General features: G+C 40.7%; 1 protein-coding gene across 1 annotated transcript in view; it reads left to right on the top strand.

The window, feature by feature from the left end:
• ALPK2 (alpha kinase 2) overlaps window positions 1–22,870 on the top strand; it is a 37,172-nt gene extending 14,302 nt beyond the window's left edge. The window contains exons 3-11 of the mRNA XM_015848180.2: window positions 1,324–4,195; window positions 6,660–6,807; window positions 8,331–8,458; window positions 8,550–8,585; window positions 10,310–10,584; window positions 10,686–10,774; window positions 14,765–14,982; window positions 17,566–17,614; window positions 22,241–22,870. Coding sequence (XP_015703666.1) covers window positions 1,324–4,195; window positions 6,660–6,807; window positions 8,331–8,458; window positions 8,550–8,585; window positions 10,310–10,584; window positions 10,686–10,774; window positions 14,765–14,982; window positions 17,566–17,614; window positions 22,241–22,475 — 4,050 coding nt within the window. The 3' untranslated portion in view covers window positions 22,476–22,870. The remainder of the gene's footprint in view (window positions 1–1,323; window positions 4,196–6,659; window positions 6,808–8,330; window positions 8,459–8,549; window positions 8,586–10,309; window positions 10,585–10,685; window positions 10,775–14,764; window positions 14,983–17,565; window positions 17,615–22,240) is intronic.
• Window positions 22,871–23,612: the final 742 nt, after the last annotated feature.

Here is a 23,612-nt window from a genome sequence, read left to right as displayed (position 1 = left end):
AGCCTGCCCTGAGCCTCCTCTTCTCCAGACAAAGCAATCCCAGTTCCTCAGCTGGTCCTCATATGACTTGTGGTTGAAGTCCTGCTGAAACTGGCAGGTTCAGAGAGATTCTGTGGCATAAGCAAAATTTTTACTGCCTATACTGTTAGCTCAGGAAGAACGATATGTTGTGTTAGCATATTTATGGAGTATTTTTTTCCTGCTGATTAGATCCTCTCTTCATCGTGCCAGAGATTCTCTTTGCCCATTATTTTGTTCTCTCTCAGGTCAGAACAGCTTGTTCTCATAAAACTTGAGTTACAACTCAGTTTGATCATCCTAACGCAAATTTACATCACCTCTAGGTATTTCTGAATTTCATTATAGCAAAGTTGGGAAGGAGGACTGCCACAAATCATCCATGTAACTGAGTAGTCTGGCAGCAAACAAGAGGATTTTGTTAGATTCCAGGACATCCAAAACTGCAAGAATTGCATCGGCCAGTGAAACTGTCCACTGTGGCACTAGCAACAATCTACTGCTGTGTGAGATATCCTAGAACTGCCACGTGCAATGGAGAACCACAGTTCTGAGTGTTTTGTTGAGGGACACTGCTGAGCTTAGTGAGTGCAGAAATGCAGTTGTGGGTTGTTCTCCAGCACTGCCATGAAGGAGAGGGTGTGTGCTGGGAGCCGCAAGCAGAAACAGGTGGGAATAAGTAAAGGAAGGAAGGAACTGGGTTATCCGTCAGAAGAACAAAAGGAAATTGAAAGAGTGTCTGTACAGCTGTGATAGGAATCAGCGCAAGGGGGATCAGGTTGAAATCCAGCAAATGGTTTCATGGAGGCCAGTAACCAGCTGTCAGATAGGAACAGGTTTAATGGCAAGCAGTGAATACAAAGGGGTGAGGATTTATGCCCCAAACCAGTGATGAGTAAGAGTTACTGCACTTGTCAGGGGCCTGTAGGGAAGATGGAGAGGGATTTTATCAGGGAATGGAGTGATAGGATGAAAGGTAACAGATTCAGACTAAAAAGGGGAGATTTAAGAAGGCTTTGGGACTCTGGCACAGGCTGCTCTGAGAAGGTGCGGATGCCCTGTCCCTAGAGGAGGTGCTCAGTGCCAGGCTGGATGGGGCCCTGGGCACCCTGGTCTGGTGAGGGGCAAGCTATCCATAAACTGTAGGTGTTGACAAGCATAAAAACATAAATAACAACAACAAGAAGCTCATTAGGCTTATTGCAAATCAGAGCTCTAGTTTGGGTCTGTGTCAAGCAGCAATTCTAATTTTTAATTCCATCATGTTTCTTTTTCTTTTCCATTTTTCTTTTTCTTTTTTTGTAGAATCAAAGTGACAGTCTTAAAGTCTGTGCCCAGAACTGTGATAGACAATGTATGGAGCCTGAAACAGAAAAGGAAGGCAACTCCATGACTTGTGAGAGTGTAGGAGTCATCCATTCAGCTTCAGAAGCACTCCATACTGAGAAGACATTACAAACAAAAAATGCAAATTTACAGACCTATTTCCAACACGATGCTCCTTGTGATAAGGGAGAAAGTTGTCACCAAAAAGGCTTCTGGAAACAAGAAACAGATATTAGTAGTAATGACAAGAAACCTAAGAATGACACTTCACCTTTTCCCTTATGGGACACAGGCTCTGTTCCTGATAAACAAGAATGTTTATGCGCTGTCCTCTCTTCTGCAAAGCTGTGTGATGAGCCAAGGGAGAGAGGGCAAAGGTGTGATTTTGACTCACATGACAGCAATGACACAGATACTCTCTGCAGTGTATCATGTGGTGCATCTCTGTTTGAAGCTAATCCCCAGTCAGTTCTGGAATCTGGAGAACCTGGGTGCAAAGGAGATGCCAATTTAGCTGCAGTGCATGACAAACTGTGGAAACTTCTTCATGAAGATGACTCAGACTGTCAAATCCCATTTAAAAACTGTGGAATCACAAGTTTGGAAATGAGGCCGACAGACACCAGAGTCACAGAAATGAACTTCTTGCAGGAGACCTGCTCTGATCATCCTTTGCCTCAAAATGTGATAGAACAGCAGGAACTTATTACACAACCACCTACTGGAGAAAGAACAGAGAAAGAAGACTGCAGTGTTTCTAATATCCTACTGAAAACAGATGAAGCATATCATAGTGTATCCAGAGGAAACATTTTTCTTACAGAAGCAGGTGGTACGTGTCTAAGTTCTAGCAGTGGAAATAAAGCAGAAACACTACCTGTTTGTACTTCAAAAGATGTCTTAAATGCAGAGGTGTGCTTGGAGCAGAAGCCAAATCAAACAATAACTGGCAGTAATGGATCCATTCGAAGGACAGTTTCTTGGGAAGGAAATCTTACTGTTAATAATGCTTTCCAAACACGTGATGCGGAATCCCCTCAAGTATTAAAAAGTGCTCAGAGTAGTGATTTCACAAGGGACAATGAAAATTCAGCTTATGTGTTAGAGAAGTCACATTGGACAACTAGACAGTTACTCCATGCTGAACAGAGCATACCATTGGTAAATAAGACTATAACTGAGAGCACAGGTGAAGATGACTGCCATTTTAAAGACTGCTATCCAGCAAGAAATAATCTGACATATTTCCCTGAAAGGCAATTTGTTGTCCCCAGTAATTCCTCTGATGAAAATACCCATCAGTTTACACATGGAAGACACACTTCTGTTAACACCATAAATAAAAGTTGTGGAGACGAGAAACAAAATCACTCAGACTTGAGAGCACAAAATGGCACTAATTCTGGCAGTAATCATCATTTGAAAAATTATGACTGTCAAGATGTTCCAATTGTTTCTGATGCACAGAAGTACAGTTACGTAATGAAACTGCCCGATTTAACTAATGCTCCTGAAAACATAACCTGTCAGAATCTACCTCACAATACATACCAAATGACAGAGTTACAAGAACAAGAAATAGTACTCACTCCCTCTTGTGAGAATCCCTCATTAACAGATTTTTGTGTAGAAGTGCCTAAATACGAACCAAGTAAAACAGAAAAAGAACAGAGAGGCATTTGCGTAGGAGATGAACGAGGGGGTGAAACTTCCCTCAGCTCTGGAGTTAGAGATGCAGAGAGTCAGCCTGCAGCTTCCCCTCCCAACATGTCAGAACAACAGCTATTTTTTCCCTGCAAAACTTTTATGTCTGATGAAGAGTTAAAACCCGATTCTTCCAATAGTTGTACATATGCATCTGGCAATGTAACATCAGCACCAGTTAGTACCCCACTGCCAAGAATGCTTCAAAATGAGTACAGCAGCATAGCAAATGATGATTACAGAGATGTCAGCAATCAAATGGATACCCAGCAAGTAACCATAGGAGAAACATCACCATTCTTCATACCTGCAAGCCAGCCAAAGGGCACTATTGATAGTATATCAGCAATGGGATCATCTGGCACCGGAAGTCAAACACAAGCAGAATGCACACAAATTGTTGTCAAAGTAGGTGAAAAATTGAGTAAGTCGAGAGCTTTCTGCAGAGTGTTGCAGGATGAGTTCCATAAGGTACCTGAAGCAAACAAGGAGAGAGCAACCTTGTGTGAAAATAAACAAGAGATTCAAAGAACTACTGAGTACAGCCCAGATGATACTGAAATGAAGTTTCCTTTGCACACTTTAATTAGCTCCAAGGCTCAAAGACAGGTAAGCAATAATATCACTAAGCAGTCCTCTCCTGACTTGATCTCTTCCAGCAAGCTGACTGACTTTGACTATTCAATTAAGTCTACTCCGTTTCATAAAGATGGAGATGTCATGACATCAGAGGCTGCAGTAGGTGGTTTAGTTGGTTTGCCACCAGGTGATTCAGGAGACAACCTCTGTTGTCAAAGGCAGCCACCCTACAGTAGTACTCAGCTACACTCCTTAGCGTTGACCGCCTATGATCCATTCCCTGCTGATGCAAAAAGGCAAGAGAGTCAAGAAAGATGGAAGCCCTGCCAGACCTCACCAGCTGTTGCTGAACCTGAGCCCATCAAATGTAAGCAACACATAGCAAGGAGTGGGAATCTAGCTACTGGAGCAAAGAAGAAATTACCTCCAGCAACACTATCAAAGAAGCCCCGACTGGCAGAGAAGGGAAATGTCAGCAAGGATCCTAGCTGTCTTAAAAGTGAGGCCAACATCATCTATAAAGAAAACAAAAAAGAGCAAAGGAAGCTAATTTCAAAGGAGAGCAAAGGTAAAGAAAACTGATTTTCTTTTCTGTCCTTTCCCATCTTTCATACTTCAGTAGGAAGTTAATAATGGTTAAGCACGCTGCAAGCCTTCCTCAGTCAAAATCACATCAATCAAATGTGTCCTTCCCCCACAGGTGTTAATTTCTCATTGTGATAACTTAACTACTTGCATCCCTATGCCACATAGCTGATACCTCCCTAGAATCCTTTTCCCACCTGGCAGATATATTTATCAACTTTTTATCCTTCTTGAATTATCTACTTCTTTGTCACCTCAAGTCAGTTTTTAGAGGTGGATAGCATGGTGGTAGCATATAACAGCACAGTATAGCAGCTGCTAGCCCAGGACTAGCACGTCATTATGTTCCTATGGGCAGTATTCCCAGTTATGCTCCTACATGGTGGTTCCCCAGTGTGATTACACTATCTTGATTACCAGCTGGTTTTAATGCTAGTGAAGTATTATTGTTACTAGTAGAGTGCCACTGATAAGCGTGTTTTGCAGTCCTATCTGATGACTGATGGCTGGTTCTGCATTCCTTGTCACTGCTATTGCTCAAAAATGACACTGATGGAATTAGCATTTTGAAACTGACCTTAACAAAAGCACAGGACTGAAATGAGTAGAAGGTTGCTTATCAGGGCTCCTAGGAGACTGATAATGGATAAAACGAAATGCAGATGGGAGCAGCAGTGTAACAGCTAGACAGATGAGGTGTTTGTGGTTTCTATGGATACTTTGCAAGGATCAAGGTTTTACTTTCACCTTTTAATGCTGCTTTTTACGTTCATATCCTGAAATAATTTTAAAGATCAGAGTAAGCCTGAGCAGTATCTTGAGGTAAGCTAAAAAACTGTGATGCTTTTCAGAGCTTCTAATTACAGTGCAGTCTGATCAGACTTTAGAAAGTAACTTTATTCAGACGTGTCCTTTGCAAGCATATTTACCTATGAGAAATGACTGAAAGGGGATTATGGGAGATGAGCTAAACTGAGCAGTATTCAGTGAGGACATTCTCTTCTGTATTATTCCCACCTCCAGGAGGAATTGCTTTGTGGCTAGCGCAGGAAAACTGGAGCCTTTCATTCTATTTCCAGTGCTGTCACATACTCTCTGTGCCATTTCAGCCCTGATTCATCAAGGTTCTTAGACCTAAGGACTTAAGTGGTTGCAAGGCAAACATAGCAGTGAATCCCAGGTGCCTGACCCCTTGGGTCGGATTTAGCATTCCTTGGGCATTAGAGGGGGAAAGTTAGGCTGCTGGCATGGGATTCCTGAGAGAGAAGTGTCATGCCAGCTCATTCAGCGTGCAGCAGAATTAACATGGCAGGAAACACGACACCCAGCATGTTGCATCCCGTACGTCTGGCAGGGATGTCTCGCTTGAGTGAAGGGATGTGTCACGATCCCCAAACCTCTCCCTAAGCGTATGTCCATTCCCTCTCATAACAAAAATAGGCAGGACCCATTTCTTAACTTCTTTCCTCAAGGCAAAGGGGGACTCTCCACATCTCTCTCAGGCTTTGTGACCAGCACCATTGCCCAGGCTACATCATGCAGGCCCCAGCCTACACCCTGAGCCCTGGGTTCCTGCTGCCACAGCTGTCCTGTATCCAGCAATATGTATGAGCAGAGAACTGGGACATCAGGGCCTTCCCTGAGCTGGGCAGGATGTTCTCCTTCTGGAACCTCAATAAGCCATTGATTTGCTCTGCACAATAGTCTGTCTTTAGTAAAAGTACCAAGTCTTGTGACTGGAAAATAGGGACTTGCTTTAGAGGCAGGAAATGAATTGTTTGGAGAAGGAAATAAAGGCCACTGCCATTGCCGAGTGCCCTTGCTATTGGTGGAGCTAATATCTGAGCACTGAGTGTGGGTTCCTCCCTGCAGCCGTGTTTAAAGGAAATGGGACCACCACTGCACCTTACAATAAAACCCAATCCTGGCAGCATGCATTAAGTGTATTACTAGAGCAACAGACTGGGCACCTCATGGGACTTGGAGTCGTTTGTGTCAGAGACTGTGAATGGGTTAGAAAATATACCTGTAACAAGTATTCAGCCAGTCTGAATTCTAATAATGTAACCCTGCGGTGTGCTGGACTCTGGTGTTGTCTCTTCTTGTACCAATAAAACTGGCCATTCAGTCAGTGAGAATGTCTTCTGAGTAAGAAGTGATTTTATGTCGTTGCCCTTTCAGAATAGAACTTCCCTTGGTTTTATTCCATAAATTCAGAACGGCTTTGCATTGAAAATATTTCCATTGGCTGTGGGGGCACTGAATCAATCCCTTAAAACCTCTGTACTTCAAAGCCCTGAGTTTCTGCATCTTAAAAAAAACATGGTTCTTTACCAGTATTGTCAGATTCATGTTCTTAGCGTGTGCAAAACATTTTGGAGTTCCCTTAAAGTGCCAAAACACTCTCATGATCTTCCAATCCTAAACTACAACTCTTCTGTTTCAAGCTCCCAAGCTGCTGAAGAAAATCCAGGCGGAACTGTTTCCTGACTGCTCTGGAAATATTAAGCTGTGCTGTCAGTTTGGAGATATTCATGGAGACTCCACCATTACATGGACTAAAGACTCCAAGTTACTCGCTCAGCTGCAGAGAAAGTAAGTGAATGTTTCTGTTAGGCTGACCATTTCTGAATAGCTGCTGCGAAAATACGCTATTTGCCAGTGGTTCACTCTTTAAGTACGTCAACAGCATCAGTGTGAGTGGTGAAAAAAATGCATTAAACGGAGTCATGAAAAAGCATACCTTCACACAGTGCATTAATTTGTTCTAGTTTGCATTCCATCACTCGTAATTCCTCTCAGCTCATTCATAACCAGTCTCATCGAACTTTCAAGTGCAGTAAAAGATCATATGAAGTTTCAGTCTCAGCACCCAGGCCAAGCGATATAAACACTCCTGGTTAATGTGGCAGGCTGGCTGTCCTTGTGTGTTGGAAATGAATTGCTGAAACAACTAACATGCAGTGTAGAGCTTGAAGTGATCACTCCTTTGAACTTCATATTCTGTATCAAATGGAGCTTGAAGCTGATTGGACTAAAAGACGGAGTTGTATTTCAGGAAAATGATCTCTTCCATCAACCCAGCCAGTTAACTTGACACCAAGTGACTGGAGGCAGTGCAGTGAGAAGGGTGGAAAATAAAAGTCTCTTAAGGCCTTTATCAGGATCGTTTCCAGCGTATCCTAAAACCACATTTTTATAAAATAAGTGATTTTTTTCCACTGTGCAGTAAGTTTTTTTTTGTAAAACATAGCTCTCAAGATCCGTTTATGTTTCAAAAAATCAAAATTAACAATACTCAAGGCAAAAAAAGGGTGGGAAATACTGAGTGAGGAATTACACAGGTGGGGTGAGGAGGGGCACAGGAGAAGAGAGAACACAAAGCAAAAAATCAGTGTTATTGGGAAAATTGTGGAAAATCTGTAAACACAGGGAAAGAAGACTAAGTATTTCTAAAACTGACGCCATCTGAGAACAAGAAAATAAAGAATCGTTAAGCACATTGGCTCCAAAGTGCAGCAGAGTAATAAATACGTAAATAAACCTTTTCTTAACTAACTCAGCTTGAATTCAGTCAGCAAGTTTTAATACTCATTTCTGCACAAGTTATATCAATGTGTATACCGAAACTTAATCATGTAGTCAGTTAAACCAAAACCTTGCTGACTTGTACAAAGCCAAGATCAGGCTTGGATTTTAGTCAGCACAACGCCTATTGCTTCCAGTCACATCAGACATTGCTCCCTGCCACCACCAAGTGTTTCCAAATATTCCCATGCTGAGTTTTCCAAATACTATAGGTATCAACAGTAAAATGTCCTTTATATTTTTTTCTAACACCATTATACGTTATGGATGCGTCACAAAATGGATGGGATACTAGAATGCCTTTTGGTGTGATTTAATTCTTTGTATGCAGACTCAGCTGAGCTATGTTTATCTCAGGATGTAGTAGGAAAATCTGTTGTGAAGCACTGAATGGATGCTTCTAAGAGAGTGAAGTAAAATATTTAATCTACTTGCACCTGTTTTGAATAAGTCTTTACAGTGAAGACAGAAATTCCAGGGAAATAACTGTTAGAAATATTCACATGAAAAATGAACATATTCTGTTCCAGTGCCCAGGATGACTCTCCCGTCTCTTTGGCAATAGCTAAAGCGAGTAACAAAGACCAAGGAATGTATTATTGCTGCTTGAGTAACGTATACGGAAGGGTGACTGCAGAGTTTAATTTGACTTCTGAAGGTAAGTGCCAGTTCTTCATTCATTTAGTAATAATGACAGTGGCAGTTTCCATTCATATTTTTTGAAAATCTCTTTCTTTGTTTCCTTGCAGTCTTGGAACATCTTTCAAATTTTCAGAGCTTTGAAGGTCAGTATACACATCTGGTAAATCATGTGCTTAATTATTTGTTCCTTCTTGTTTCCAGATAGAAGAAAGAATGAAAAAAATATAACCAAAATAATTAGCAGCATTTTCATCCAAGTTGTGTAGGCTCTTGATTTTGAGGTACAAACTGTTCTCAAATCTTTTTACCATTCAGTTGAACTGAACTGCCTAATGTTATCTAAGAAGTTATGGTGTTACTTAGAAGCTGCATTGTCTTAGTGAATTTGGCTCAAGATACAGAGTGAGGCCTAAGCAACATTTCAGACTGAGAACCCTCTGAATAAGGAAATGGATAGCCTTGCTAAGATAGTTATAGTGACCTGTAGTTGGTTAGCAAATAGCTGGAGTGCAGGAGTGTAATCAGTTTCAGCTGAGTCACCTAATTTGCTCTGTGTTGTAATTCTGGTTTTTACCTCTCATCTACTTATAGGATTGTATCATAATTCAGGTTGGAAGGAACCCCAGGGGGTCCTCTTCTGTTCAAAGCAGAGTTAGGCATGGGGTGAGACCAGACTTCTAATGGCTTCATCCAGTGAGGTCTTATTATTTTGGGTTATTATGTGAATACATATGAATTCAACTTGGGCTTGAATTCTGCTGAGGAAAGTGCAGGCAATGTGTAAATTGGTAAGTCTATGCATGATACTGTACAGGTGAATGTTTATGGTGTATCCGATGAATACTCAGAATTCAGATCTGCGGTTGGATTTTTAGTTTCTTTAGATCATAGAGATGTGTAGCTCTGGGCTTCAGCTGTAGTATATGATCCCTTTAAATTTTCAGGCTGAAATGCAACGACCAAAACACCTCTAAAGATTTCACAGGTCTGCAGACAGACTACCAGAGACATTTTAAGAGTTAACCCACAGTAAACTATGGGAAGGCCAGGTTTTTGCTAGATATCTTTCCTTTTTTTTTTTTTGTACTCAACTTTGTTTTATTATCAAGAATAAATTCCACTTCAACTCATGGGAGTTTTGTTGATTAAATACCTTCATATAGGATACAATGGTTTGTGCAGAGTGCACACCACCATGGGCTATTCAATTGTACTTCACTGTCTGTGTAACTCATCACTAACGTGAGGCACTAGCACTTCACATTTAGTAATCAGTTAAACAGCATTGCATGATGGGACACAACACTGAGTGCATGGAGACAGAGATGCACACAGTGTACAGAAAGCTGTTTTGGCAGAAAAACCGTATTTGAACACATGGTCTTTGCAAGGCACCTGCTGTGTAACTTTACTCCAAGAAACAGACAGGCATTATGATTTGGAATGCTTTCCCCATATGTTATCCTGTGTTTAATCGCACTCGGCATATGTCTTGCTGTGCTGCAACTAAAAATAGGCAGTGCATTGTAAATTGGTTTATCATTCCTGAACATACTGTACTAGTAAAGAAGCTCTTTCAGCCAATTGTCTGTGTTTTCTTTTTTTGTTTGTTTTTTTATTTTTTTTTCTTGAAGAGTAAGAAGAATAACATCTAGTTCCTTGTTAAAATAAAGACAGGACTTCTCATGTAGCAGAACTGCTTTTTAAAGGAAGGGGAAACCAGGCCTATAATAATGCAAGTGGGGCCACTGTTTCCATAGACCCTACGCTTTAAACCTCTATGGAGAAAAGCATTCATCCTCCCATGTCCAACCCTTTGCCTGTGTCTGCAGAAAGACATACAGAACAAATTGGCTTTGTGTTTCAGGTGTCGAAGAAATTGAATTCATGCAGCTCATGTTTAGAGAAGATTTCATCTGTGACAGCTATTTTGGTGGGAACCTGCATGGAATATTAGCTACAGAAGAGCTTCACTTTGGTGAAGGCATGCACCGGAAAGCCTTCCGAAGTAAAGTGATGCAAGGCCTCGTGCCAGTTTTCAGTCCTGGACACCCTTGTGTTCTCAAAGTGCACAATGCTATCACATATGGGACCAAGAGCAAGGATGATCTAGTTCAAAGGAACTACAAGCTAGCACTGCAGGTAAGGTTTCTCAGCCCTTTGCAAGTGAAAATCGTGGAGAAAAGCTGACTGGAAATATTTAAACAGCTGACCTGTTACATGTTTTGCACAATATTCCTTAGGAATGCTATGTCCAGAATACTGCAAGAGAGTATGCGAAGATATATGCAGCTGAAGCTGAACCTTTGGAAGGCTTTGGAGAAGTACCAGAGTGAGTACCATACATACACATATAAATAGATTTTATGGTTTAACCAAGCAGCAGCTGAGTGCCTCACAGCCATTTGCTTACTCCCACTGATAATGGGGAGAGTAAATCGGGGAAAAAAAAAAAAGGTAGAACTTGTAAATTACTAAGATGGAATAATTATATGTGTGTACGTATATATTTATGTACAAAATAAGTGGTGTTCAAAACAATTGTTCACCACCCATCAACCAATGCCCTCACAGTCTTCAAGCAGCAGCTGACCCCCTCCCAAACTTCCTTCAGTTTTATGCTTGTGGTTTTTTTTCACATTATATCATATGGTTTGGAATCCCTCTGTCCAATTTAGGTCTGATTCTGTCTCCTCCCAGCTTCCTGTGTCCCCCCAGTCCCTCACTATGAGGCCTGTATGAGAAGCTGAAAGGTCCTCATCTCTGTGCAACCCTGCTCAGACAATCTAAAATATCAGTGTGTTATCAACAGCATTTTCCTTCTAAAGCCAAAATGTAGCATCATACCAGACACTATGAGAAATAATCAGCTCTGTCCTAGCTGAAACCAGGACAGCTGACACTGTCTGCTGTGATTTCTAAAGAAGAAAGGGAATAGTTTCTTTCATATCAGGAATTAATTTCCCCAATATGTGTACATCAGTCTAACAGCTCAGTACATACTTATCTCTGCTGCTGAGGCTGGGAGATGACACCTTGAAGATTTGGCAATAGATCTTATCTGAAGGATTTACTGTTCCAGTCTCAAGCTACTACGTAGGGTTGAGTTTGCAATGGATGGTTGAAATTCCATCTGCCTTGCTTCTACATGCTTGACAGCAGGCTAAATCTCCATCTCCTGTGAGATGATACAAGATTTTCTCACGTGCGCTCATCTACTGAAAAAAATAAAAATAAAAATAAAAAAAAATTAGAGCTGTGTGCTCAGCAGCATCCATAAAAAAATTCAAGTTGATTGGCCTGAGGGTCCTGTCCACAGACAAGACAAAAAGAATTTTAAAGCCCTGACTCAAACTGCGAAAAGCTAAGCCTTGCTAATTGAATATAGTGTGTGGTTTAGTACCGCACCACATCTTCCCCTCTTTACTAATTAGGAGAATTTATGTGCACATCATCCACAGTGGCAGCCGTTTTATGCTGCACCAGAAGGGAACAGGAAGGCTGGACCGATTCCATCTGAGTACTTCATGTGCAGTGCACGTGCTCAACTGGGTTGCATTATTTTCTTTGTAGCTCTTAGGTTAAACTGTCAGTGTGGTGAAGTGGCAGAGGGTTGGGTCAGGAAAAAAGACAGCAGACCAGAGAACAAAAAATGAAGCTGTTATGTAAGGATTATAAAGGAAGCTATATTGTCAAAATGGTGTTTCACAGGGTTGGGGTTTTTTTCTTTGTAATGATGCAGTAAAGTTTGGACAAATACATTGTCACTGCAACTGCTTCTATACAGATACAAAGGTTTCTCTAAATAAATCATTTTAGCTCTACCTAAAAAGTGACCTCTAGAAAGGTTCCTCAAAGCAACCTTTTCAACGTTAGAAAAAGCAGTGGAGAGAGCGGTGAAATCTTTCAAGGAAAACATTTGTGCTAATTAGCCTCCTTTTTGAAAAATAAGTTGTTCTTTATAGAATTTCTGTTCAAGAAATTTCTGTAGATATGGGATATAGTTTTAATATGAGAGAGTGAGCTTGTACTCTATAAAGCCTAGAAGCCTGGTGCAAACAGTAGGCACATGAAAGGTTCTTATCTGATTGTTTTATTCTAAATAATTGGCTAGAAGACATCAGCTGAAGAGAAAGGAGGTAATGTGCACATAGCTGTTTTGCTTTTCTGTTCTTTTCAAAATGTCAAGGCTTGATCTTCCTTTTCTAGCCAACCCTTGTCAAAGCAAAATTGTATTTAAAGGTGTATTTTATAAGGAAAAGAGAGCAAAAGTCATCTTCATTCTCCAGAGTTGTCTTTACAGTAAAAGCTTTAACCTATTTGTGCACATTTAACTATAATAGAAAAGTGAGAGAAGAACAGAGAAAGCTCTGCCCTATAATAATCAGTGGAATGGCATCTAGACACTTGTAAAGGGGCAGGACAGAAAGAGAGATTATGTGGTCTTAAGGTTACTTTACAGTGGAGTTCTACTAACACTTCTATTATCCCTGGACCTGTTTCTTTTCCCTTCAGAGTTCAGTAATATGAGCCTACTCAGAACCTTCTGTACTTGACTGTGGACTAGGAAACTTGCACAGAGTACTCTGTTTATATATGGTTCTATGACCCATGACTGATTCTTTTAGATCTACTCTCAGAGTACATAGAGCACCTTTATGCATTCGTAACCCTGACATTTTCACCACCTAGTAGAAGTATGTCTGGAAGTAACTATACCACCCCTCTGGAAATGTTTCTCTATGAGATAAGGTTGTTTGTAATAAAGCAAGTAACTGGAAACCTGTTTTTGTAAGACTAGTGACAGTCATTTCCCCCGTTTGTTCTGAGTCAGTGTCAGGAGCTCTTGTGAACTAGCTGAAAAACATGGTAATGTTTTGTGACAAACTTCAGCTGAATTGCTTTCCAAAATGTATCTTAAAGCAATATTTTATTCCACTCTAATGTACACAGATGTGATTTTTTTGCTTACTTCTAAGATTTCAGTCTTGGAGATTTGAACTGCAGTATCAGAACTCTGCCTAATACCACCTTATCCCAGCACCAACAAAAGCAGACTGTCTGTGAAGGAGCTACTTTCCAGATAGTAAGAGTTCTGCTGACATGGAATCACAAGATTTCCTGGATTGGAAAGGACCCTAAAGACCCCGCCACAGGTCCACCTGTGGTCTGATTGCCCCCTACCAAATCAGTATGCCCAGGGCTCCCCTCCAGCTTGGTCTTTAGTCCCTCCAGGGTTGGAGTATCCATGCTTTTCTGGGCATCAGTGACAGTGCTCACTGCTCTCTGAGTGAAGAATTTTTCTTCCTAAGGTCTGACATGAATGTCTCCTCCTTTTGTTTGCAAGTATCTTAAGTGTAGGAGTCAAAGGGACATGATCAACCTCTTCTCTAGTCTGTGGGGACAGGACAAGGGAAAGCAGCCTTAAACTGGAGCATAGGAAGTTCCACATCAATATGCAAAGAACTTTTTCAAGGTGAGGGTGATGGAGCACTGGCACAGGCTGCCCAAGGAGGTTGTGGAGTCTCCTTCTCTGGAGATGTTCAAGACCTGTCTGGATACCTACCTGTGCAGCCTGCTGCAGGGAGCCAGGGGCTCGGACTCAGTGATCTCTAGAGATCCCATCCAACCCCTACAATTCTGTGATTCTGTGATTTTTCCTGCCTTCCTCCTCCTCTCTTTTGATGCAGCCCAGGATACAGTTGACCTTCTAGGCTGCAAGTGCAGACGGCTGGCTCATCTCCAGCTTCTTGCTCACCAGATCCCCAAAGTCCTTCTCCACAGGGCTGATCTTGGTGAGTTGTTCTCCTGCTCTGCACAGATATATGTGGATTGCTCCGGTCTTGCACTTGGCCTTGTTGAACCTTCTTTTGTTCTTGTGTACTCACTTCTCAAGCCCGTCCAGGTCCCTGTAGATGCCATCCCTTCCTTTTACAGAATCAACTGCACCACTCAGCTTGGTGTCATCAGCAAATTTGCTAGGGATACACTTGATCTCCCTATTTATGTTATTGATAAAGATGTTTTAAAATACCAGTCTTAAGATGGGCCCTGGGGAACATCGCTCATCACTCCTTCTGCCTGGACACAGAGCTAGTGACCACAGCTCTCTGTCTCTGACCATTCAATCAGTTCTTCATCCACTGAATAGTCCACCCTTCAAATCCTTATCTATCCAGTTTAGGTCTGAATCTTATTGAGATCTCTTCTGTCTTGGTAGCTGTTCCTTTGCTTTCTGTGATCACTGGCTAATTTGTTTAAATCTTTCTCTTTCACTGACTGAACACAGTGTATTTTATTATTTTTTATCCCTCGATTTCAGGATCATTCCTATTTTTCTTGTTCATCGCCCTGCTAATAACATCCCCTATGCAACAGTGGAGGAGGAGTTGATTGGGGAATTTGTGAAATACTCCGTCAAGGATGGGAAGGAGATCAATTTCCTGAGGAGGGACTCAGAGGCTGGCCAGAAGTGTTGCACCTTCCAGCACTGGGTGTATGAGAAAACCAATGGGAACTTGCTTGTCACTGACCTTCAAGGTGAGTTATCTGAGCAGGGCAATAAAATGATTGTATTTGTAGTCAAACTACATAGATGCTGCACTTCCAGGAACCAGCTTCTGAGTGATGTTAATCCTGGCATGCTGTGTCTCCTTCTGTAACCATGTAAGGGGCAAAGTCTTCTCCAGACGGGTATAGTATCCTGGCCTATAACTGGTGATATAATCAGGGCATCTCTACATGTAGGTGTGGACACTGGTTTTGGCTGGGAGACTTAGGACTACACCACAGGGACACCTTACATGGGTTGTTTGAAGAAGCAGTATTCATTTGGTTCATCTTGTGCACACTTGACAAATCTGTTTTTTGCTATTTAGAGTGTATGTCCAGCTTGAGTCCGTTTGTTTGGCAACTCTGGACCAGGCTTCCTGGAGTTGTATATGCATGTTTTTGCTCTGTCTCCCATAAAGGGATCTCTTATACTCTTAAATCACCTACAGAAAGGGATTATGAAAAAATCTTAAGTACTGTAACCTCCCACTACCCCCATTATCCTAATTTGTGCCTTACTGGAGAAGTTGTCTGCCACTCTGTTAATTTCCTCTCCCTTGTCATGTTGCTATTTGAATCATTTAGTAGCAACAGGCTGGAAGCAGTTGCTCAGGTCTGAATCTGTTATGCAAATGACAAAGTCTCATACCTTGAATTTTCAGTGGATATATTTGTGTAATAGCTGCCACTGTAAAAAGATAGTGCTGTGTGTGAGCTCAGAGGCACTGCAGCAATACAACCACATAACAAAAACTACAAGATTAATTTCATGGAACCATCACTCAAATTTAAAAACAAATTAATACACAGAATTGTTCTTAAAACTTGAATTTCAACTATTGTAGTGCCTAATAGAAAAAACAGTAAATGGGGTCATTGGGCATGTTTTTACTGAGATCTTTTTCAGTATCATAGAGGAACTGAGATTTACTCATTGCAAGAGCCTTTGGCAAAGCAAATGGAGGAGTAATACAAATTTTTCAGACAGTTCATATATGTGTTCTTTTCATAAAGTATCTCTTGCAGGTCAGAAATAAGAGACACAAGAGCGAGAGCTAGAATATTTTATTTTCTGGCTTCTTTTGAGTGCACTGTACTTACTGTGTGTGTGTCACCCTAGAGGACAGAGAAATCACATGCATGAATTCCCTACTGTGGTAGCAGCAGCAGACATATATCATGCACCACTGTGACATTTATCAAATCAGCAGAGAAAGGAAATTTTAACCTATATTCCTGTAAATAACAGTTTGGAAAAGGAAAAAACAACTCCAACACCCTTATTAGGGAATTGTCCTTCCACATATCCTTTCAGTGAATCAGAACACTCAACGTGAGTCATTTGGTTTATGATGCCATTTCCCAGATGTTAATGAAATGCCTAAAGGCATTTTGGGTTTTAATAACATCCTTTTAGTGCACTTTTTCCTATATTTAAATTCTTACTGTCTGCACCTCACTCAGGTCCTGACTAGGCTTGAAAAAACAGACTCTTTCAGAAAAAAAGAATGGAGAAGAAATATGCTGTGCACAAACACTTAGCAGCCCTTGTCCTGAGACTGTATGCAACACAATGTGTACATATGTATTTGGAACAGACAAAGGCAGGCCCTTGCTGAAGGACAACAAAGAAAGGTGGAAACTTAAACCTTTTCCCATACCATTTACTGTGAGAAGGCAGGAAAATCAGGAATATCTAAACAAGAAGACTCCTCAAATAACTAAAAGGGAATACAAAATTGTAGTCTGAGGGAAGCAAAACAGCAGAGATGAATGAATCTGAATCTTTTGCAGGGTTATTGCAACAAAGGACAGCATACCTGCAGCTGCTGAAGAGAAACAACCCTGCTCTCTGGCCATCTTGTCCTTCCTGTATTTGGCTGCATTTTTTCAGGCATAGCAATAGAGATTTCTAGGAGTATTCTACAACAAAACCCATCATTTTCCCACATAGTAAAAATGCACACTACAGAACTGGATTCAACCTATAAAAAGTCAAGAAAGGGACTTATTGAGGGAAAAAAAATGAGGGATAAAGGGATTTTGGCTCTCTCCACAGCTGAAAACAAGGCAGCCTGACCAGGTTGAGCAGTTGAGATATTCTTACTGATAAACATTGTGGCACAAGCTTGCAAAGCACCAAGACCACAAACCCAAAAATAAACATATCCACCTCATGGCATCTGCATGAGGAAAGATTTTGGGTATTTCTCAAAGAACAGTCATGAAAATGCATCCCCTCTGCCAGTGACTGTCCAGCACAGGAAACGTTGTTTTGCTCTCTTTTACCACCTTGCTGTCTGTAAATTACTGTAATGAGTCTGACATTTAGAAATACCTAGTGATACAGAGCATAAGAGTCCTATTTTTAATCATTGTACTTCAAAGTGTTAAAAAAAAAAAAAAAAAAAAAAAAGAAAAAAAAAAGAAAAGGGTGACAAATGTTTAAAATGAAAAACATAGACTCAGTAAAGAATATTGAAGGCTTCTATATATGGCTTTCTTGAATCTGAAAATATTCCTAGAAATTTTAATCTAACACAAGCTGTCTGTTTCCTTGATGTCTTGTAGGTGTAGGAATGAAACTAACTGACGTTGGCATAGCAACATTGGCCAAAGGGTGAGTGAAAAATTCCTTCTCAACAAGCATGGTTTTGCCTTATGCACCAAACTCTTCTCACTATGAATATTTTGCAAGAAAGTGCAGTGGAATTTATCCTTGCTTTAACTTTGGAATAAAGCAGTCCTCATCTGATGCTTTTAACCCCTCTTTGTTCAAACTTATAGGAATCCTTCTCTCAGGAAAACACAGTTGTTTTATTCCAAAGGGATGGATCTACACTGTAGATCAGCTTGGGCTTTGCTTTATGTCTCCCGTAAAATAGTCTTATTCACAGTGCCTTTCAGGTGACATACAAAGAGACTACTTGACACATTAGCTGGAGAGAGATAGGGCTGTATAAAGCAGGGCCAACGCTGTCTCCAGTCTGGGGTATGATGGAAGGCCTGGTGTTAGTGCTGTCCAGGGCTTCTGACCACAGAGGATATAGCTCTGAATCCAGTATGCTCTCAGAGCCAGAGCTCCAGCTGGGCTTGCAATCACTAGCACCTCTCCCAGCCAATGCAAATACAAATTCTTAAACGTATCTCATCCTACTACTAGATCCTCCTGCGTGTAGCTCAAGTGGTTCTTCTTCCCTTTAACTCTTTCACTGGAAAAGGAGAGGACTGGAGGTTCTAGGGAAGGAGATGCCCTGAGCAGCAGGGTCAAAGTTTGTATTGCTCTTTTTTTGCAAGGAATTTAAAGGAATGGTGCTGGGACTGGATGAAGGAACTCAGCCAAAATCCCACTTGCAGCTAACAAAACTGCCAGCTCTTTAGAATACACATTTCCAAAAGAAGCTTTTAGAAAAGGTTCTTTTCTCAGTTTGGAACTCTTCAAGTTAGTGTTTCTGCTTTTAGCTGAACAGAACAGAATATCCTGATTTGCAAGGGACTCAGAATGATCACTGAATAATCACTGACTCCATTCTAGGCAGTGACATTAACTTTTATTGAGCCTGTATTCTTGTCAGCTGCATGGGTAGAGGGAAGGTGTCTGTTTGGCTTTGTACATACTGCTTATCTGATGAAAAGAGGAAGTGCGTTTAGAGATTCGATGGTATCTCTTGCCCTTCTCTCTCAAAGGTAGCAGTACTGAGCTGTAACAAGAGATCTTTTCATAACACTTAAAGAGGCCCATCTGAGACTATTTTTGCAATGGCTTCAGACCTTTTGGGAAAAAATGAGCACCAGTATAAAGATACAGGCTTTCAATGTTCTAATATTTTTCTGCTTCTGATTATATCACAGACGGTGCCACTGATAGAAATAGGCAGTGAAAGTAGTTTTTCAGATCAGCCGTATGCTGGAAAGGCAAAGTGAGTGAGGGGGCAAAAGGCAACCAAACAGCCCTGGTTCTACTGTTGTCCTCTTCTACTGCTCAACTGCTTGAAATGGCAGGCAAAGCACAGCAACACTGATCACTGTGGGGGAAGAATTATCACCACTGTCTTCCTCATTTTTAAGAGAAAAAGAACACCAAGAACACACAAGAACATCACAACAAGAACACCAAGGCTAGCCCCAAGTTTGCCTGCCTCCCAAAGTTTACAAGTTCCCCAGATCTCTCTCTTGGAAGAAATTGAGATAAAGAGTATAGAAAAACACTCTGGTTGCTGTTTTTCCTATTCAGAGACCTACCTTTCACTTGAAAATATGTTATTTTTTCCATGATGTAGTGACATCCAGAGATTTCATGTATCACCTAGTGGTTTTCTTTGTGTTATCATTTTGAATCCATTATGATATATTCATTGATTCAAGCCTTTACTGATGGTGGCTACGATTTTTTTTCATTAGAAAAATATACTTATTCCAGTATGAATTTCTGTAAGCACATTCCTTCTGATGACAATATATTATTCTTCCCCAAGCTCAGCCAGTTGGCTCCGTTGTGTGTGTGTTGCCACCATTCTGTTTCCTGGCACTTTCTGGGTAACTGCCAGTGCTTTTAAATTCATATTTTCCCTTGAGGAATTGACAGAAGAAATGTTACAGTAAAAAAAACCCCTCACAACATCATTTAAATTATTTAAAAATTGACCACAAGATATGCTGGGAAAATCCTTTCAAAACATTTACACTGTTTCACTCTTTTAGCTGTGGAACCAAAATGGAATCATTTGAAATAGCAGATGAAATGAAGTTGCATCATCTTGTTGTAAAACAAAGATCATAAAAGTTTTATTCAGGCAACAGTACTTTCTGGAATCAGGAAATGTATGGGAAGGCCTTCAGTGATGTCATCTGGCTCAGTATGAGCAACTACTCCTATACCAATGCATATTGGACTAGGGAAGATGAAGGCAAAGTGAGAAAATAAGTATACAGTGCAAGCTGCCATAGGGATCACGTTGGACATGCATAAAGGAATATGTATTCTGATTATCAATTTGTTTGACATTTAGTTAAATATATTGCCAGGAAATTAATAATTTCAGGTCCTGCATTTTTCTTTAATACTTCTTCCTGGAAAGGGCAGCAATAATAACCTGCCACTTGATATTTTTTTTCAGCAAGCTTGAGTGTGGAAAACAAACAAATACAGAGAATGCATAACTACAAGTTATTGCTGCCTTTGGTAGTGTGTATCCATGCCTGTGGAGATCATATATGCTGTATGTTGTGGAGAACATACTTAACTATTAGATGGTATCATTGGCTGGTGCATGGAACTGAATGGTCTTTGAGTTCCTTTCTAACTCAAGCCATTCTGTGATTCAATTATTTTATAATTCTATGAACTATAATTTATTGTATTGTCCAGTTGTGCTTTTAACTGAACTGTTAGAGAGGACACAAAGCTGATTTTAGCTGTTATTGCCTCTGCAGATTCTTGGCAGAGGTAATGAACTCACTGAGGACAGTTAGGCCCTCTGTCTCCAGCTCTCTAAGCCTGTACCAATTACATCCATGCAAAACACAGATATTCTTGGGAAATGTGATCCTTAGTGAATCCATATTGTTTCTGGTTGGAAAGGAAATTAAATACAAGTCTGATTTCACTCCAACATTGAACTTGTGATACAGGGGAAAAATAAACTGGGAAAAAATCATTCCCTTTTCTGCCCCTGTGCTTGCATAAGAATCAAGATGATAAACAACCTGATGTCATGGTACAGACTGGTACTGATGATTTTGCAAAAGCAACTATCATCAACAGTTTGTGGCCACTGTTTTTCCCCCAGATTTTCTTGCAAACCAAGCATAATAAACAGTATATACTAAAATTCTGTGCCTATGTTCAGCATTACACATTGCTCTATTTATTTATTTATTTATTTATTTATTTATTTAATCTAGGCTCTTCTTCCAAATTTGATTTCTAAATGGGCATTTATGTGTCATGTCTTTCCCCTCTTTCATGTACAGGCTGTGGAGATAGTGATGTTTTCAACGTTTAACACCCTTCAGAGTAATTCTTTTATTTTTCCTGTGGCTGTTTTAACTGTAACTGGAAAACAAAACAGCTGGAAGTACAATTTATCTAATGCAGTGAATTAGATGCAGTACAGCTTCTGTCAATAGGAGGCAAAGCGTATCTGAAAGCAGGAAAGCCTGGAGAGTAATTTTAATGCAGCCACTGGGGTGCACTAGAGTCAGGAAATCTGTCCTTTCAGTAAAATATTTGGTGTGTTCTTTGGCAAATGTAAACAAAGACGGTACAACACAGTGACTGGTTTTTAAATGCAAGCTGCAAGCTGGCTTAGCAGCTGTGCACAGGTGCCCATGTATTTATCCAAGGACAGTAAATGCAGAGATGAAGGAATCAGGAGCGCAATAACCTGTGTTGTGTTGATTAACACCAGTGCTGTTTTCCAGATGTGGATCTGAAAATCTGGCTTTAAGATATTGATAGGTTTGGCTTGATTCAACACGGCGGTGACAGGCACTGGGGAGTTCAAGCCTGAGAATAAATTCAGCACTCACCCTTCTGTTTCATGGAGGATTTAGTTTTGATTAGATTTGGAAGATGGAATCCTGTCCACATTTAATTCATCAGCCACCTAGTCAGTGAATTATGAGAACAATTTGTACAAAACTGCAGATTGAATTTTTTGGGGATGGTCAGTAGGTTGCTGTTATTGAACAGAAAACATGAGGGCAATACAGCCTGTGGAATTTAGAAGCCATTCGCTAGCACAGACCTTCTCCCTGTTACATGTACCACAGGCTATAACAGCATGAATGGTTCGTATTAAGCTTACAAGTCCTGCCAAACTGTGACAGAGCTGCAGTCGTTGTGCCTGTGCAGAACAAATGATGCAGTCTGGAAGCACACAAGGAGGTTTGTGTGGAAGCAGTGACTGACAAACAGCAAACAGCTGGGAAATCTCTGATGCAAACCTTTGGTTTCACCTCTCTGGTTTTTCTATGATCTGCCATAGGAGCTGGAGCTGTTTGGAGGCTGCAGAGCCAAGGTGAAACCCTCCCTCTTCCACCACTGCTCATTACACAGTTTTCTTCACATCATAATGGCTCAGTTTGAATATCTGTGTTAGTGCCTCTCAAAGCAATATGATTGGAAGAGACTTACTTAATATTTTCAAATTGCTTATGTGTCAGCAGTCATACTCTGCCTCCCCTGTGCTGCCAATGAGTCTTGAAATCCAATTTGACTTCGTTTTTTTCTTTTTTGCTACAGGTACAAAGGTTTTAAAGGCAACTGCTCCATTTCCTTCATTGAGCAGTTCAGAGCCCTCCACCAGTGCAATAAGTACTGCGAGATGCTGGGTCTGAAATCTCTCCGATCCACTCATCAAAAACAGAGGAAACCAACATCCATGAAAAGCAAAACTCTACCAAACTCACCAGCTATTAAGAAGACAGTATGCAAGAAAGCAAGAGAACCTAGAGACTTCACATCTTCAGAGCACTGAGTAGCACTGTCCCAGCATGTGAAAACTCCTCTTGGGGATATAAAATAGTGGTAGGCACCAATGTTCTTACAAGAGAATAATATTTGGGGATATTGTTATGAAATCATCCAATGCTGATGCCAGCAACGGAGAAAGGAGATGATTCTGTCATGTAGATACCGGAGATTTAACACAAGAGCAAGATTTTGAAGGTAAACTCAGCCACCTGCCTGGATTATTTTACAACTGTTCTATGCACTGGTATCTGTATATTTTGAGTCTCGGCCATTGAATGCACCACGAGTCTCCGGAGAACATCTTCTCTTCTGTTTGTGTGTGCATGTGAACCTGTGGTTCAGCTGTAACGTAACAGCAAAGTGTTTAAGATGCCACTTAGTAAAAAATTTTGCACAGTATTGTTCAGACTGCTTTCTAAGTGTTGTTTTCTCTCTTTGCATGTTGTAGTACAACTACATTACTATTTTAATCATAATGTTTTTTCCCACTTACATGTAAATCAGTACAAGAAAAAGCTATTCATGATTGGACATTTGTGTCTTCTCCCCCACAAGAAGGTAACTAGGATTTTAAGGTTCTCACAATGTGATGTCATCAGCTTAAAATTCAGCAATATGTGTGATTCTCCATAGCATTCCATGCTTCCCAAGAAAGCTTCCTTGACTCTACAGTTATCCCTGTGGCAAAGTACTTTTGCACATGTACCAATCCTACTGTAAGACAGAGGCTCAGAGTCCGCGCGTTGCCAAACAGCTATGATGTGAAACAAGCCATTGCAGATGGAGGTTATTTCAGTATCTTGCAACATATAGAAAAAGTAAGTCAAATGGCTTTTCTATGTAGTGTGGAGTTGTATTTAAAGGAGTGTGCAAGGTGTCTTAGGACAGTATGTGACTGCTAAAGATTTTTGATTTATTGTAATACCATTTATCCAGCATAACAGCAAAAGGTAGTGTGTCTCCAGATTTGGCAGATACCTAGAATAGAGACAGTAAAAACATGGTAGACTTCTTATCCCTACTACATAACAGGTGGTGTGAGGAGCCCAACACCTGAATGTAGGTTTGGAGTGTAAGGAAAGTCAATGCTGAGGAAGATAAAAGAAATTCTGGACTATGTTCTACTTTGTATTGATAAGCA

Source organism: Coturnix japonica, chromosome Z (genome assembly GCF_001577835.2).
Source record: "Coturnix japonica isolate 7356 chromosome Z, Coturnix japonica 2.1, whole genome shotgun sequence".
Classification (NCBI taxonomy): Eukaryota; Metazoa; Chordata; class Aves; order Galliformes; family Phasianidae; genus Coturnix; species Coturnix japonica.
Note: the sequence above shows the minus strand (reverse complement) of the source record. Positions and strands in the feature narration are given on the sequence as shown.